Genomic DNA, 18,035 nt, shown 5'->3' with positions numbered 1-18,035 from the left:
CCCACCTTTGCGCAGTCATCCATACTGTGTTTCCTTTTTGTCAGCAAGCCTTGGCACACTACTTCTTTCTATTCTCTGTCTATGACATCATCATGCAAGGTATGATTGATATTTAGCCTCAGAATTACTTGATTTTCTTCTATGGTGGAGGCAGCTTTGACCAACTACTAGTAAGAATTGTCTTTCAGACGGGCTAGAATGAGCAGTTTTTACAGGCAGTTGTCATGCTCAAAACCCAAGAGGTCTTTTCTGAGTAGCCTATTTCATTTATCCCACAGGTTTCAAATCTGTGTATGCTCTAGCGGCAGATATCCTTGTATAATCTTTACAGTTGGATCATGAAGTGGGGATCTCTGTGCCACCATTCTCTGAAAATCTTTTAATGCTCATTTCTTCAAAGGACTTTATTTTGATGACTTTGCAATAGGGGCTAACAGTGTTCTTTTAGGAGTAATGAGACTGGATAAAACTCAAGCAGCATTGCAAGCCCTGAGTTTCATTCCTGTTTGTCTACAAGAGACAACAACTCATTTCTCACAGTTTGAGGAACATCTCTAGTTGCTCCAGGCATTTCTCAGATTGGGCTGGACTTGACTTTTAGCTGCTGATTATTAACTCCTATTGACCCTCTTTCTCTGAAGAGGAAATTAGCCTGATAAGCATCAACTAGTTCACTAACTTGCTTTAAACGGTTATTAAGTTCACTAGATTGATTCTGTAGATTACAGTACACCAGGGAATTTACATATTGCTGTTGCAATACTGTAATTTTATATTGATTTCCATTCAATGAAAGTGTAGACTGTGCTTGGTGAGACTCCGAATTTAGGATTGACATTGAAGTTAGGTGTATGGTAGCATACCACTCTCCTTCTTAATATTCACCATCTTAACTTATCTGAAGCAATCAGGAGAGCCACTTTCTTTAGTCCTTGACAGTCTGCTATTTTCTTCCTGGAATAATTTGCCTTATTGTAGCTAGAATGACGATTAAAAAGAATTAGTGAAAATCAAAACTCCCCTGTTACCATTTCCCCAGTTTAGAAGTGATCAATTGTTACACTTTTTGGAATTCTGCACTGATTAATGTTTACTACAGAGGAAGATTTCAGCAGTTAATTTGAAGATTCTCATTTACCCAATTAAAAACAGTAAAGGGTAGACTTAGATAATATCCCCTTTAAAAAGGGCAAAGGCAACATGATCTATGCTTTCAGCTTTTTGACTTTACACCAAAGGGTGATATTTTAGTCAATAAACGTCTCCATTTTATATTCAGAGCATCAAATTGCTCATGTTATATTTTCCAAGGACTCCTACCCCTTCAATAAATATCCAGATTATTTTTCACTGTAAGTAATCATAAACCAACCAAATACACCCTGCTAAAAGCATTCCATAGATAAGGAATCTCCTGCTAGCAAATATAATTTATTTACCAGGAGGTTAGTCATGATCTGGTTAACAAGGAGATATGACTGGTTTCTTTCTTTCCCAGGACATATTCACATAAAAGAACATTAGTTGCTGATCTCCTGTTTAATTATTTGCTTCACCAAAACTTTCTGTTTTTGCCAGTACATGATTGAAATATAATTCTAAAAGGGCTATTTTCTGGGTCAAAGGAAAAATGCATGTACAATTTTGCTAGAAAGTACAAAATTACCCTTTGTTGGAAAATTCACATTTCCACCACCATAGTGTGACTGTTTCTATTATACCATAGCTTCTCCAATGAGATTTTTGCTATTCTGAAGAGTGTTAAATGGTTACTCAGATAATTTGTATTCACTTTGTTCTAAGCTATCAAGGTACTATCTTGTGAGCCGGCACCGTGGCTCACTAGGCTAATCCTCCGCCTTGCGGCGCCAGCACACCTGGTTCTAGTCCTGGTCAGGGCGCCGGATTCTGTCCCAGTTGCTCCTCTTCCAGGCCAGCTCTCTGCTGTGGCCAGAGAGTGCAGTGGAGGATGGCCCAAGTGCTTGGGCCCTGCACCCCATGGGAGACCAGGATAAGTACCTGGCTCCTGCCATCAGATAAGCGCGGTGCGCCGGCTGCAGCGCACCGGCCGCGGCGGCCATTGGAGGGTGAACCAATGGCAAAAGGAAGACCTTTCTCTCTGTCTCTCTCTCTCACTGTCCACTCTGCCTGTCAAAAAAAAAAAAAAAAAAAAAAAAGATACTATCTTGCTCATGTACCAGAAGATTTTGACAATACTCATCCTTGAAACATTTCCCTTAGTGGTCTCTGGGGTGTCACTTTCTCAGTTGTCCTCCTTTGCTAGTTCCTTCTCTTCAAACTTTATAAAAGGAATTTTTCAAGTTTCACGCTGAGACTTCTTCCTGTGTAGTCATTCCTTTGGTCACCTCAGAAAGTATGGTGATTTTATGTACAGTGTATTTATACCTTCTTCCTCCTAACATGTCCCTGTGTGTCACATCTCCAATGTGCCACTAAGGTATTTAATGAACATCTTGTGTTTCTATGTCCCAAACCAAATTCTTCTCAGTTCCTACATCTGACCCTCCCCAAGTCATTCTAATTTTAGTAAATGGTAAGTATTCCTGTAGCTCAGGCAAAAAATTTCTTTCTCATTTGATGCAAATTAATTCATTGGCACATCCATTAAGTGCACTTTTGAAAAACACCTATAATTTCACCACTTCTTAATGCCTCCAGTACTACCAGTATAGCCCAAACCACTATCATCTTTCATGGATTTTTGTAACCTTTAATAATTGCAGTAATCTTTAAATTGGTATCCCTGCATCTTTCCTTTCTGTTCCCTCTGCTCTCAAATCTATTCTATACCCAGAAGAATCTATTTTTTAAAGTCAACATTATGGAAGAAAAAATTTGTATGAAATGAAACATACCTGTTTTAAGTGTATAATTCGAGCACTTTATTCTTTTAAAGATTTATTTAAAATATTTTTTAAAAGGCAGAGAAACAGAGCAAGATGTATGGAGGCCGAGGCTGGGGGAAGAGGGGATGAATGTTGGGGATTTTTTCATCCACTGGTTCACTTCCCAAATGGCGACAATAGCTAGGTCTGGGCCAGGCCAAACCAGCAGCCAGGAACTTGGAACTCTATCCGGGTCTCTCATGTGGGTGGTAGAGGACTAAGTAGTTGGGCCATTTTCTGCTGCCTTCCTAGGCACATTAGAGGGAAGTCAGATTGGGATTTGAGCAGTCATGACTCAAACTGGTGATTAGATATTGGATGCAAGTATTGCAAGTGATGTCTTAACCTGCTGTCCCCCAATTTGAGTGCTTTAAAGTGTCTGTTTTACTTGTCTTCAGTCAATCCCTGTGCCTAGACCCAGCTATGTCTTCACATTCATTGAGCTATTTCTTTGCAATGTCTAATATTAGTGTCAATCCCATTACATTAAATTTTATTTCATATATTTTGTTAATAAATAATTCTTCTTGATTTATATACAATTCTGTGGTTTGAACTTGAACATCAAAGCCATGAAAGCCATAAGAAATAAACTTTCATTGTTTACAATTATGTAACTGTGGTATTTTGTTATAGAAGCACAAATGAACTAAGTCAGAAATTGGTGTCAGAGCTATTGAATGTTGTTGTAATATCTAAAAATGTAGATGTGTTCTTAGAATGGAGCAATGGGTAGAATCTGATACAGTTTTGTGGTGTGTGCTAGAAGAAAACCTTGATTGTTGTGAGTGGAGAATTAAGGGCAACTTTCATTCCTCAGAAGAGGAGAGCTACAGAGAAAGCCTTAGTCTTAGAGATTATCTCAGTGGTCATGAACAGAATATTGGTGAAATATAGAGAGTAAAAGCCATTCGGATGGTTTCTTAAATGGATATGCGGAATATCATATTTGAAACTAGAAGAAAGGCCATTCTTTTTATAAAGTGGCAAAGAAATTGGCTGAATTGTATCTGTTTCCTACTGATTTGTGGAAGGCAGAATTTAAGAGCAATGGACTAAGGATTTTTGGTGAAGGACATCTGTAAGCCAATTGTTCAGGGTGCTACATAGCTTTTTTTAACTGCATATAGTAAAATGAGAGAAGAGAGAAAGGGATTCAGAACAGAATTTATAATGAGAAAGGAAGCATATATAAAGATCTGGAGAATTTTCAGCTTGAATATGCAAAAAATAAAGTACCTGTAGGAAGGAAAATCATGGGTGAGGCCAAGCTACCTTTGATAAGGAGGTTAGTATGGATAGGTGAGTCTTCTAATCAGAATAATGAAAGAATGACTGTGAAAGTATTTCAGAGGTCTTTGAAGTTGTCATTCCCATAACAGAACCAGAGTGTCAAGGTATTGAATGCAGAACAGTTTCAAGGGAGAAGACCAGGGCACCTGTGGGCACTCAGGACTCACTGCCCAGGGCAACCTCAAGTCTGTGCTGCTTCATTGTAGCACAGTGCTCCTTGGCTGCCCCTTCTGTGGCCCTTCTGGGATCAGGTGATGCTCAGGCTGCTGCTAGAGGGCATAAAACATCAGGATTGTGGTGTCCTTGTGATACTGTGCAGATGTTCTACATGCATGAGGTACTTCTACTTAGGTATCAAAGTATTTCTTACAGAGTGTTGCAGCCCAGGCAGAGAAATGTTTATAGGAAAAAGGCCACTGCAGGGTTCCCACTAAGGCTATCCCTAGCAGAGCTGTGGGCCAAGGCCACAAGAGAGAGCCCCTACAAAAGCAGAACTCAGTATAGCTGTGGAAGCAGAAACACCACAGGAGTCCCTACTGTTGGCACTGTGGCAGAGTTGTGGAAGTGGGGCTGTCTCTGTGAATCTGTAACTGTAGAACTACCAGAATGAATTTCAGCCTCGGACATTCCAGCTCGTGACAGCTGCTAAATGAACTGCACTTAGCAATGCTATTGGAGCAGGAAATCCCAGGGCCTTGGAGTCCAACCCCAGCCCAAGGGAATCTGGACTGTAGGATGTGAAATCAGATTATTCTCAAGCCTTAAGATTTAATGTTTGCTTTCTTGAATTTTAGATTTGGCTAGGCTCTGTTACTACTTTCTTCTTTCTTTTTTGCTCCTTTTTTTGGAATGGGAATGTCTATCCAATGCCTGTGCCATTACTGTATTTTAAAAATACAAGGGAGACAGGCATTTTGTACAGTGGTTAAAATGCCCCTTGGGAGCCTGTATCTCATATCAGAGTGTCTGGGCTGAGTTCTGGTTCCACTTCTGATTCCAGCTCCCTGCTAATGCACATCCTAGGAGATAATGATGATGGCTGAGGAAGTTAGGTTCCTGCCTCCAATGTGGGAGACCCAGATTGAGTTCCTGGCTCCTGTCTTCAGCCTGGCCCAGCCCTGGCTGATATAGGCATTTAGGAAGTGAACCGAGTATGGAAGATCTTTCTCTGTCTATCTCTGTTTCTCTCCTGTGACTTTCAAATAAATTTTAAAAATTAAATTAGAATGGGTCATCAAAGAAGGAGGTACCTTTCTCTGAAGGGAGGAGAGAACTTCCACTTTGACCATGGCCTTGTCTAAAAATGATCAGAGTCAGTGAACCCAGGGGGCTTCCATAGCCTTGGCAGCTCATGACAAGAGCCTAGGGTGATTACTGATGCCATAAACAAGAGTGTCAATTTGTTAAGTCAACAACAAGAGTCACTGTGCACTTACTCCTCATGTAGGATCTTTGTCCTTAGTGTGCTGTACATTGAGATTTAATGCTATAACTAGTACTCAAACAGTATTTTTCACTTTATGTTTCTGTGTGGGAGCAAACTGTTGAAATCTTTACTTAATGTATGCTAAACTGATCTTCTGTATATAAAGAGAATCGAAAATGAATCTTGACATGAATGGAAGGGGAGAAGAAGTGGATAAGGGGAGGGTTGCGGGTTGGAGGGACGTTATGGGGGGGAAGTTATTGTAATCAATATTCTGTACTTTGGAAATTTATATTCATTAAAGTTAAAAAAAATTAAATTAGTAAAAAATAAAAGTCAAAGAGATTTTTAAAAAGTTAATAGAAAATGTGTGTTATATAAAAACTATGTATGAATTTTATTTTTTGAAGCAAAATAAACATCTATTTATTCCATTTTCCATGGCTATTTCTAAGTCTCCTCATATATAACTTGTTTGATTTCATAGCCTCACAGTTGGAGAGGGAACTTACCTTGGGGTAATTAATTTTTTTTTGACAGGCAGAGTGGACAGTGAGAGAGAGAGACAGAGAGAAAGGTCTTCCTTTTCTGTTGGTTCACCACGCAATGGCCGCTGCGGCTGGTGCACCACGCAGATCCGAAGGCAGGAGCCAGGTCTTTCTCCTGGTCTCCCATGGGGTGCAGGGCCCAAGTACTTGGGCCATCCTTCACTGCACTCCCTGGCCACAGCAGAGAGCTGGCCTGGAAGAGGGGCAATCAGGACAGAATCCAGTGCCCCAACTGGGACTAGAACCCGGTGTGCCGGCACCGCAAGGTGGAGGATTAGCCTATTGAGCTGCGGCACCCGCCCACACCTTGGGGTAATTCATGTCGAGTCTCACACAAATCTGATTTTGATAATATTTAGATGAAACTTTAGATTTAGATTTTTAAATTGATGCTGGAGTGAGTTAAGACTTTGGGGGTTATTGGGTTGTATTTGAGAAGGACATGTATTTTGAAAGTCCCATCGTGGAATGTTATTGTTTGATTGATGCTGTTTCTTCTAAAAAGGTTGAAACTCAATGCTTTTTTTCAACTTTTATTTAATAAATATAAATTTCCAAAGTACAGCTTTCAGATTATAGCAGCTTCCTTCCCCCCATAATCTCCCTTCCACCCACAACCATCCCATCTCCCACTCCCTCTCCCATCCCATCCCATCCTTCATCAAGATTCGTTTTCAATTATCTTTATACACAGAGATCAACTTAGTATATACTAGATACAGATTTCAACAGACTGCACTCACACAGGCACACAAAGTATAGAGTATTGTTTGAATAGTAGTTTTACCATTAATTCGCATAGTACAACATATTAAGGACATAGATCCTATATGAGGAGTAGGTGCACAGTGATTCCCATTGTGGATTTAACAATTGACACTCTCATTTATGACGTCAGTAATCACCCAAGGCTCTTGTCATGAGCTGCCAAGGCTATGGAAGCCTCTTGAGTTTGACAACTCCAATCTTATTTAGTCAAGGCCATAGTCAAAGTGGAAGTTATCTCCTCCCTTCAGAGAAAGGTACCTTCTTCTTCGATGGCCCATTCTTTCTGCTGGGATCTCACTCACAGAGATCTTTCATTTAGGTCATTTTTTTTGCCACAGTGTCTTGACTTTCCATGCCTGTGAAACTTTCATGGGCTTTTTAGCTGGATCCAAATGCCTTAAGGGCTGATTCTGAGGCTAGAGTGCTGTTTAGGGCATTTGCCATTCTATGAGTCTGCTGTGTATCTTGCTTCCCATGTTGGATCGTTCTCTGCTTTTTAATTCTATCAATTATTATTTGCAGAAATTGGTCTTATTTATGTAATCCCTTTGACACTTAATCCTATCTTTTTGATCAATTATGAACTTAAACTGATCACTTTAACAAGTAAGATGGCATTGGTACATGCCACCTTGATGGGATTGAATTGGAATACCCTGGCATGTTTCTAGCTCTACCATTAAGGGTAAGTCTGAGTGAGCATGTCCCAAACTGTACATCTCCTCCCTCCCTTAATTCCCACTCTAATATTTAACAGGGATCACTTTTCAGTTAAATTTAAATGCCTAAGAATAATTGTGTGTTAATTACAGAGTTCAACCAATGGTATTAAGTAGAACAAAAAATACTAAAAGGAATAAAATAGTAAGTTGTTCCTCCGCAGTCAGGACAAGGGCTGATCAAGTCATTGTTTCTCATAGTGTCCATTTCACTTCAATAGGTTTCCTTTTAGGTGCTCAGTTAGTTGTCACCGCTCAGGGAGAACATATGATATTTGTCACTTTGGGACTGGCTTCTTTCTTTCTTTCTTTTTTCTTTCTTTCTTTCTTTGTTTCTTTCTTTTTTTTTTTTTTACAGGCAGAGTTAGACAGTGAGAGAGAGAAAGAGAGAAAGATCTTCATTTTTCCGTTGGTTCACCCCCCAAGTGGCCGCTGTAGCCGGCGTGCTGCGGCTGGTGTGCTGTGCGGATCTGAAGCCAGAAGCCACGTGCTTCCTCCTGGTCTCCCATGCGGGTGCAGGGCCCAAGGACCTGGGCCATCCTCCACTTCACTCCTGGGCCACAGCAGAGAGCTGGACTGGAAGAGCAACTGGGACAGAATCCAGCGCCCCAACCGGGACTAGAACCCGGGGTGCCGCAAGCAGAGGATTAGCCTAGTGAGCTTCGATGCCGGCCAGGACTGGTTTATTTCACTCAGCATGATGTTTTCCATATTCCTCCATTTTGTTGCAAATGACCAGATTTCATTTTTTTTTACTGCTGCATAGTATTCTATAGAGTTCATATCCCATAATTTCTTTATCCAGTCTTCTGTTGATGGGCATTTAAGTTGATTCCATGTCTTAGCTATTGTGAATTGAGCTGCAAGAAACACTGGAAACTCTATCCTTAATGCAACCATTTTAAGAGTCATGGTCTTTGGCTAATGATTAAGTCATAGGGGCTTTGCCCTAATAAATGAGATTTAGTGCCCTTGGAAAGGACTGTAGGTTGAAAGGAGCACCCCTTTGATATTCTTATCCCTTATGGTAGTTGAGGATACAGCACACCATCCCTCAGGGGATGTAGCATGAAGGTAGCATCTTGAAAGCAGACAGCAGCCCTCACAGAACATTGAATCTATTGGTGCCTTGATCTTGAACTTCCTAGCCTTAAGAACCATGAGAAATAAATCTCTGTTGTTTATAAATGACCCAGTCTGTGACATGAACTGAGACATAAAATTCTTCCGAGGGACCTGTATTGTGGCTTAGTGGGTTAAATTGCTGCTTGAGACATTAGCATCCCGTAGCTTAATGCTCCACTTCCGATTCAGTGTCCTGCTAATGTGCCTGGGAAAGCAGGAAATGATGGCTCAAGTGCTTGGGCCCTGCCACTCATGAGGGGAACATGAATGGAGATGCTGTCTCCTGGCTTTGGCCTTGCCTAGCTCTGGCTCACAGTTTCTGTGAATCAGGCATTTGAATATGGTTTAGCTGGGTTGGCTCTTGGTCAGGATTCTCATGAGGTTGCAGTCAAGTTGTTGGCTGCAGCACAGTCTGCAGAAGGATGGATTGGTGGAGGATCTGCTTCCAAGCTCCATCAGCTATCTATTGACACTCACCTCCACACCACAGGGACTTCTCCAGGGACTGCCTCATGATATGGCCCATGGATTCCCCCAGAAAAAAAACATCTGGGAGAACATGAAAACAAGTGCATATACTCAAGCAGAAGCTTTTGACTTTTAATAGCATATCATTACTCTACAAGAATGATCATTTTGAGACCTTTTAAAACTCTGCCTGTGCTGAGTTCTGGAAATTGTCTCCAAGTTGACCCAGGGTAGTTGGTTACGGCTTCACTTGGTTTCCCTTTTCTTGTGCTGCTTCTAATAGATGATGACAGTACCCTTGTATACAATTTTCTAGTTGTTTTTGGCAGGAAGGAAAGTCCCACAATTACCCCTTCCTGGGTAGGAACAGAAGTCCAGAGACTATGCTTTATAATGCTAGTCACATCATGTGGGGCTTCACCTCAGCAGCACCAGTGACTTGCCACTTCTATCACTGGCCTGTGTTGTCTCTCAGACCCCATGTGTAACTTCTCTTCCTCCCGTTTTCTCCGTCATGGTTTCACTGACTCTGCTATTGCTTAGGCATTCCCAGCATAGCACTGCTTCAGTCTTTGCTCTTGCTGTTACCTCTGTCTAAATCACACATTCCCCAGACTGAATTCAAATCTCTGCCTAAATATTACTGATCACATAGGCTTTCTCTGATTATTTTGTGTAAAATAGTGCCTTCCTCCTCGTTTATTCTTTCAACAAATTTTTTTGAGAGATAGAGAAGGAGGCATATATACAGAGTGCCTATCTGTGGGTTCACTTCCCAAATGCCTGCACTGGTCTCAGGCAGGGTTGGAGGCTGAGTCTAGGAGCCAGAAATTCAATCCAGGTCTCCCAATTCTATGGCTAGAAGCCAATCACTTGATCCACCAGGAGGTGCATTAGTGGGAAGCTGGAGTTGGGAGCAGAGCCAAGTATTGATCCAAGTGCTCTGATTTGGGATGTGTACATCCTAACTGATGTCTTACCTGCTAGTCCAAATGCCTGCCTCTTGTTCATTCTTTATTTTACTTATTCTATTTTATTTTAATAGCACTTATCACAACCTGACATATTAAATATGTATTTTTTTGTCTCCCCCAACTGTAGTATAAACTCCAAGTGAAATAGTCCCCAGAACCATGCTTGACACATAGTAGAAATTCAACATGTATTTGTTCAATAGTTGAATAAGTAGCATACTCCATTCTGCAGCCAGGAGCAAGGAAATCCATCCTGATTTCTGACATGGATGGCAAAGATCCAAGCACTTGGGATGATTTTCTGCTGCTATCCCAGGTGCATTAACAGGAAGCTGGATTGGAATCAGAGCAGCCAGGAATATTTATTTTTAACTTTTCAAAAATTTATTTTGAGGGACACACACACACACACACACACAGAGAGAGAGAGAGAGAGAGAGAGAGAGAGAAACTCCTACCCTCTAGAGGTTCACTCCCCAAATGTTTGCAATGGCCCCTGGCTGGTGTTGAAGCCAGGAGCCAAGAATTAAATCTGGGTCTATCAAGTGGGTAGCAGGAATTCAATCACTTGAGCCATCATTGCTGCCTCCCAAGGTCTGAACTGGCAAGAAGCTCCAGTCAAGAATGGAGACAGGCATCTACCCAGGCACTCTAATATGGAATGAGGGCATCTTAACACTAGGTCAAATGCCCACCCCACATTTTGACAGTGGAAAACAAGATGCTTCCCTGAATTCGACTCCATTGTTTTCTATCCAAACTTGGATACAGAAGTCTTTTATTCTGTGTTCAACCTCTTCATGTTTTCCATACTACCAAATCAAAGGCTCAGTTACCATCCCAGGGTTCTGAACAGGAATGGAGCATGTCCCAGCTCCATTATACAAAATCCCCTAATTCCCTAGAGCTCACTTGTAGTTTTCATTAAGGGAACTCTCCAAATCCTCTTTTTTTATTTTTATTTTTTTGGCAAGTTGGTCACTTAAGCACTTATATGCCTAGCCCTATTGCTCTGCTACACACCACACACACACACACACACACACACACACAGAGAGAGAGAGAGAGAGAGAGAGAGAGAGAGATCTGGAATTGTTGAATTCTGGGCTCCTGGGACCTTCTGCCTTTGGCCTACAACACAAAAACCACGAAGTTCATAACTACATGCATATTCTGGCTATATTCTGGTTAGGAGGAAACTACCACATTTATTTTATTTTTTCAGTTTTCTGCTGCAGGGTAGACATATATAAATTAATGTTCCAATAGAGTAATTGGCCCAAATATAAGTAAATGAATGAATAAAAAGCCTATTCCTTAGATCTGTATCTCTCCTAGCCAGTCTTCAATGTTCTCTTCCCAGTAAAAATTTCTTTCCAAAAACTCCATAAAACTTTCTCTACATGTATATTCCTTACTATATTTTATCATTTTTACATAATTATCCAGTTAACTCCTTAGTTAAACTGTGAGCTCCTTGGGAACATAGTTTGTTCATCTGCTTTTCCTCACTATAGTATAGGCTGGATATTTTGCACCTAGTAAGACCTAGGAATAATTGTGAATACAATAATTTAGTTATTGTAATAATTAAATAAAGAAACAATATAATAATTGTAATGATGAAAATATGTTCCCAATTTTAGTACCAAATGTATAACAAATGTCATGCTAAAGGCTAGAGGCAGATTTCATGAGTGTTGAAAATGCTTCACTAGATTAATGCAGACATTGAGAAGATAGTTTCCCTTAATTAGTAATGTTTTATATTATTTTGAAAGAACCTTATACAAGGTAAATATTGCTTATGTTAATTAAAAATGGTTCTCTCAGAGGTAGGCAATATGATACAGGTCTTGCCATGTTGTTCAGACCATATATTTGCAACACTGATCTGTGACCATGATCAGTAGATTAATAAAACCAAGGACAGTAAATATTATAAATCATAAATTTTAATGAATTATTAAGCTTAATTCCTTAACTTCTGTGAGGAATATTTGTGTAAATAAGTACTGAATATTTTTCTTTTAAACTTTTGAACATGAGGCAGTCCTCATCCAAACTGTCATTGCAGCAGGCAGTGAAGACCCTGCAGGCCACTCTCTTCCAAAAGACATATTTGACTGATTATTTTTATATTTTTTTAATTTCAGTGAGGTAGCTACTTGTAAATTTTAAGTTGGCTTTAGAAGCGTGAATGAGCATGAGTGTGCATTATGACTCAGATGCGGCTATGTGCAAAGGATGACAATGCTTGACTTTCTTCTCTTTTTCCTTAATTAGAAAGAATAAAACTTCAAATTTTGAGTAAGCATTCATAAGCTTCTAATGAAATATGAAAATATGTCCCTGTTCTCTAAATATGTTTTACATAATTTTTTTACCATATTATAGCATCACTGTAACACAGTCTTAGATGTGTACATAAAAACTGATTCAGTGTTTTGGAATGATTTTTTTCTTATTTTCTAGGCTCACAGTGTCATATAGACTGTAATACATCTAGAAATTTGCAATGGCTTCTATTCAGTGAAGAAGTTTTAATGGTTTAATCTTACTAATTTTTGTTTTTTAACAGATATTTTCTTTTTTCCTTACTTTTGTGTTTCTTTTATTTTAATAGTTTATTTTATTTGAAAGGTAGAGAGAGTGACACAAAGAGAGACAGAATTACAGAGATCACTCATCTGTTGTTTCACTTCCCAAATGCTTACAACCGCCAGGGCTGGGGCAGGCTGAAGCTAGGAGTTGGGAATTTATCCAGGTCTCTCCTGTGATGGCAGGAACCCAACTACCTGAGTCTCCCAGGAAGCTGCTTCCCAGGGAGGGCATTAGCAGAAGCTAAAATCAAGAGCAGAACTCTGACTCTAACCCAGGCGCTCCACTATGCAATGTGGATGTCCCAACCAGCATCTTAACCATAGCTCCAAATGCCTGGCCCATTTCTTTTGTTTTGAAATATATGTTTTTTTAGGCTCCATGAAATAATCTTGAACTTTTCAGTTAAGATTTTATAAGAGACTCCAATACAGTCCAGACAAAATGTGGTTTGTAATTGTTTATTGGTTACTCAGAGATTTGAGGGTAACTTTGAAAATTATCTACAAAGGTGAGTTATAAGGAAATATTTACACCAAAGAGCACATTCTTAAATGTATTTGCAAACATGTATCAAATAAATGTTAAATATCAAAGAGACACCAAAATGGCAAAATAAGGAGGGAGCTTACTGCTCTTAAAGCATGGAGAGAATGAAATCTCAGGGAAGAGTTAGAAAAAGGCAGAGCAAACACCACGCAAATTAGAGGGACATTGTGGGTCTACGTGTAGGGTGTGGACACGCACAACTCAGGATCCCACAGCCAAGAGCCTCAGCACCAAATTCGGAGAGTAAGGTGAGACCAGCAGCCCAAGCCACGGGTGATAAAATTGCAGGAAGAGCCTGTGTGAGTCCAGCTTAGAACCCTGTGGGGGACAGTGCACCTGCCAACCTAGAGGGAAAAAAATGGAGGATGTTTTTCTCTCCCTGACCCCCTGGCACTGGCATCCTGTACCTAGCCAAGAGGGAGCGGATGCCATTTTGGACATATGTAACAGCTGTGTCAGCTTGTCCATGTGCCCAGCAACTAGCAGAGAGGAATCTGGCTGGGAGAATTGACAGGGGGTTGGGTGCTCTTGACTGTGGGAGCCTTGTGTGCTGGGACTGTGGTTGTATGTGAGTGCACAGGGTGTGACTGGTCTTTGAGCAGTCACTGCGAGTGACTCCACATGCTCAGGGCTTCCTGATTCCCTGGTGAGGGTCATTGCTGCGGGATCTGTGCTCACACTGAGGACTGCATGGATCCTTTGTGTGATTCTTGTGTCAGCATGAACAAATATTATACCCACTGGGGCTAGTGACCAGGCATTGATCTCCTCGGAGGAGAGGAGGTGAGCATGAGACTACACCAACGGAGATTAAACCTTCCCTCTAATTAAAAAAAAAAAAAAATCTACCACACCCAATCTAGGTGTCACCTTGGACAATCCCCTCACCCTGAAACACTGAACAGAGCTCCCTGACTACACCCAGTACACCCCTCAGGATATTCACTGAAAGAGCAGACACTCCACTAAGCCAGAGAGGCATAGTTCAAAGATAAAAGCCATCACAGAGAAAACAACAACAACAAATATCTCCACAAATGCCTCAAAATAAACAGTAATTCAAGAAACAAAAATAAGGAAGATAACATAATGCCTTCAAAGAAACACAACAACACTTCAATACTAGAATGTGAAAATGAAGAGACTGAAGAAATGCTGGAAACAGAATTAAAAAAATCGATCATAAGATTACTTAGAAGAAATCAGAAGCAAATCCATGAATTAAAGAAATCCATACATGACATGAATGAACATTTTTCCCATGAAATTGAGATTTTAAAGAGAAATCAGAATGAAATATTTGTGTTTTTTTTCACAAATAGGACATTTTATTTGTCACTATTAAAGTCTAAATTTTAAACAGATTCTTGGACGGGTGGTTTGTAGCCATCAGCTCGTTCGACTTTTGCACCCGTCTCATCCCCAGTGGCTTTTCCAGAACTGCTACCTTCTCCGTGAAGCTCCATGAATTTTCCCAATTCAAACTTGGGCTTCTTCAGCATCTTCACTTTTCTAACGAAGACATCATGGAGAGGATAAATAGATTGGCAAGCCTTCTCTATGTCTTTCCCAATGGTGTCTGGGATCAATTTATTGACTACTTCTTTCAAGTCATTTGTTTGCACCTCCCGTGTCATGATTTCCATCATCTTCTTCCGGATCTGGTGGACCTGCTGGTGCTGAGCATAGGAAGTCTTCCGTATCTGATTGTTGCATTTTTTGGTAAAACCAACACAGAACAGACGAAGCAAATAGCCATCGGTAGTCTTGACATCAACATGAGCTTCAATCATGGTCTGCCATTTTTTGACCATGGAGCACATTTTGTCACGGGTAAGATCCATGCCGTGGAAGTTAGTCAGGCAGTTTTTGCCCTGAACATCCTCCGTAATCAGTTTGAATTTTCTAAATGCAACTTCATTGTTCTGCAGGTCAGCAAGACTCACTTCAAAAACACGACCCTTGAGTCCATCAGACGCAATTTTGGTTCCTTGGGTCCTCGTGACCAGTGTTTTCCCAATATTTCGTATGTTGAACATAGCAGGTGCCTTCACATCATACCAATCTTTCTTAGAAAATGGGTCCACCACTTTCTTCTTGGCTCCCTTTTTGCCGCCTTTCGTAAGGCGCTTGTTCTTGCCGACCGCCATGGTGGTGCTCAGAGAGCCAAAAAGGAGAATGAAATATTTGAAATGAAGAATTCAATAGATCAAATAAAAAAGGCAGTGGAAAGCCTTAACAACACACTTGGTGAGTCAGAAGAAAGAATATCCGAGTTAGAAGACAAATCTCTAATTTTACAGTCAGACCAAAAATGAAGATGAAGAAGATGAAGACGACGATGAAGACAAAGAAGAGGAAGGAGAGGAGGAAGAAGAGGAGGAAGAAGAAGAAATAATTAGGAAACTAAACGACAGTTTTGGAGATTTATGGGATACTATCAAACAACCCAACATACAGGTCTTAGGAATTCCTGAAGGTGTGGAAAGAGAGAATGGTTTAGAAGGCCTTTTAAGTGAAATAATTACAGAAAACTTCCCTGATTTGGAGAAAGAAAGGGATATCGAAATTCACAAGGCAGACAGAACTCCTCATAGACATGACCAGAAAAGATCTTCACAGCAACACATTATAGTCAAACTTTCAACAGTAAAACAAAAAGAAAAGATTCTAAAATGTGCATGAGAGAAATGCCAGATTTCTTTCAGGGGATTGCCAGTTATACTCACAGTGTACCTCTTATCAGAAACCCTATAGGCTAGGAGAGAATGGCGAGATATATTCCAAGTCTTAAGAGAAAAAAAAACTGTCAACCCAGAATACTGTACCCTAATGCTGTCATTTATGTATGAAAGCTAAATAAAAACCTTCCATAACAAACAAATTGAAAGAATATGTCACTACTTGTCCAGCCTTACAAAAGATGATTCAGAATATGCTACACAAAGAAATACAAAAATATGGTCATCAGTATGAAAGAAGATGAAGGAAGAAAATCTCCCAGTAAAAGTACAAAGGAAAATCCAAAGTAAATAATAGGAATATTTATGCAAAAATGGCAGGGCCAAGTTGTTACTTATCAACAGTCACCTTGAACACAAATGGCCTCACCTTTCCAGTTAAAAGAAACAGACTAGCTGAATGGATTAAAAAACAAGAGCCATCTATTTTCTGCCTACAAGAAACACATCTCACCAACAAGATAATGCAGACTTAAAATGAAAGGATGGAAAAAGAAATTCCATGCTAACAGAAACAAAAAAAGAGCTGGTGTACCCATCCTAATACCAGACAAAATAGACTTTCACACAATAACTGTTAGACAAAGTAGGGCACTATGTAATGATTTAAGGGATCAGTTCAACAGGAAAGTGTGACTATAATCTAATTACAGAGCATCTTGCTATTTAGAAGAAATGTTAAGGGATCTAAAGGGAGACATAGATTCCCATACAATAGTAATGGGGGACTTCAACCCACTTTCAGCAATGGACAAATCAACCAGACAGAAAATCAGCAAAGAATCAACAGTTAATTGACACTGTAGACCAAGTGGACCTAATGGATATCTACAGAACTTTTCATCCTACAGTTGGTGAATACACATTCTTCTTACCAGTGAGTGGAACTTTCTCTAGGCTAGACCACAGCCTAGGCCATAAAGCAAGTCTCAGAAAATTTAAAAAAAATCAAAATCATAGCATGCATCTTCTCTGACAACAATGGAATAAAGCTGGAAATCAACAACTCAATTTCTAGAATATATCAAAACACATGGAGACTGAACAACATGCTCCTGAATGAACAGGGGGTCATAGGAGAAATCAGAAAACTGTTGAGATCAGTTTTTTTTCATACTATTTGTTGAACTCTTTACTTAGTATAGAGTTAATCCCTGTATAAAGTTAATTGAAAATAGATTTTAGTAAACAACTCGTTTGATTAAAAATCTTTAGAGTAATGATAGTAAAATTTTATAGAAGGGGAAAGAAAAAGGAGAAGGTTGCAGCCACACTCCAAGAGCTCATCTCAGTGATGTGGGACAGGTGACCAAAGAACACATGCTTCCTTACAATTAGCTCCTTCAGTAATAAAGGATAGGATTCAGACACAGAGAACAAGAGCTCCAAAGAGAAGAAAATGAAAGCAAATCAAAAATATTATATACTCCACAGTTAGCATTTCCTTTTGGGTACCTATTTTGTGGGCCTGTGGAGGAGGCTTTTGTAATGGACATGCCAACGGGAGCTACTACTATTAGGAACTGGTTCAGCTAATATATTAATCTATTAATTTTCTCTGTCAACTTTTAATTCACTTATCCTGGCTTGTATTTAATCAGTTTAGTTTGATGCCTAATTTTGTCCATATCTTGGTGCTTGCTTCCATGTATGTCTCCCCTATGACACTGTGAACATGTTGAGAGCATAGACCATGTCTGTCTTGTTCATCATGGTATTCCTATAGTAACTGGTAAGTAAATATGTTAAAATAATATGGAATTACTATCTGTTGAGCACTTACTATTTATCAAGTACTTTATTTATATTTTTCACATGTAATACTTCATAGGGGCCTTATAAGATGGGAGTGATCATTATCCATATTTTATAAATGAGAGAACTGGGCTCAAATAAGTTGTACATTATCTAGTTTGA

At 39.8% G+C, this 18,035-nt stretch overlaps 1 protein-coding gene across 1 annotated transcript; it reads right to left on the bottom strand.

Moving 5' to 3' along the window:
• Positions 1 to 14,682: 14,682 nt before the first annotated feature.
• LOC100339085 (small ribosomal subunit protein eS1-like) lies at positions 14,683 to 16,851 on the bottom strand. Its single transcript, XM_051819887.2, has one exon. It carries the CDS (start codon positions 15,525 to 15,527, stop codon positions 14,733 to 14,735), a length of 795 nt encoding a protein of 264 aa, XP_051675847.2. The 5' UTR covers positions 15,528 to 16,851; the 3' UTR covers positions 14,683 to 14,732.
• Positions 16,852 to 18,035: the final 1,184 nt, after the last annotated feature.

This window comes from Oryctolagus cuniculus, chromosome 8, assembly GCF_964237555.1.
Source record: "Oryctolagus cuniculus chromosome 8, mOryCun1.1, whole genome shotgun sequence".
In the NCBI taxonomy this organism is placed as follows: Eukaryota; Metazoa; Chordata; class Mammalia; order Lagomorpha; family Leporidae; genus Oryctolagus; species Oryctolagus cuniculus.
Note: the sequence above shows the minus strand (reverse complement) of the source record. Positions and strands in the feature narration are given on the sequence as shown.

Coding starts and splice junctions, on each gene's coding strand:
- LOC100339085 (XM_051819887.2), bottom strand. CDS start 15,527: ATGGCGGTCGGCAAGAACAAGCGCCTTACGAAAGGCGGCAAAAAGGGA.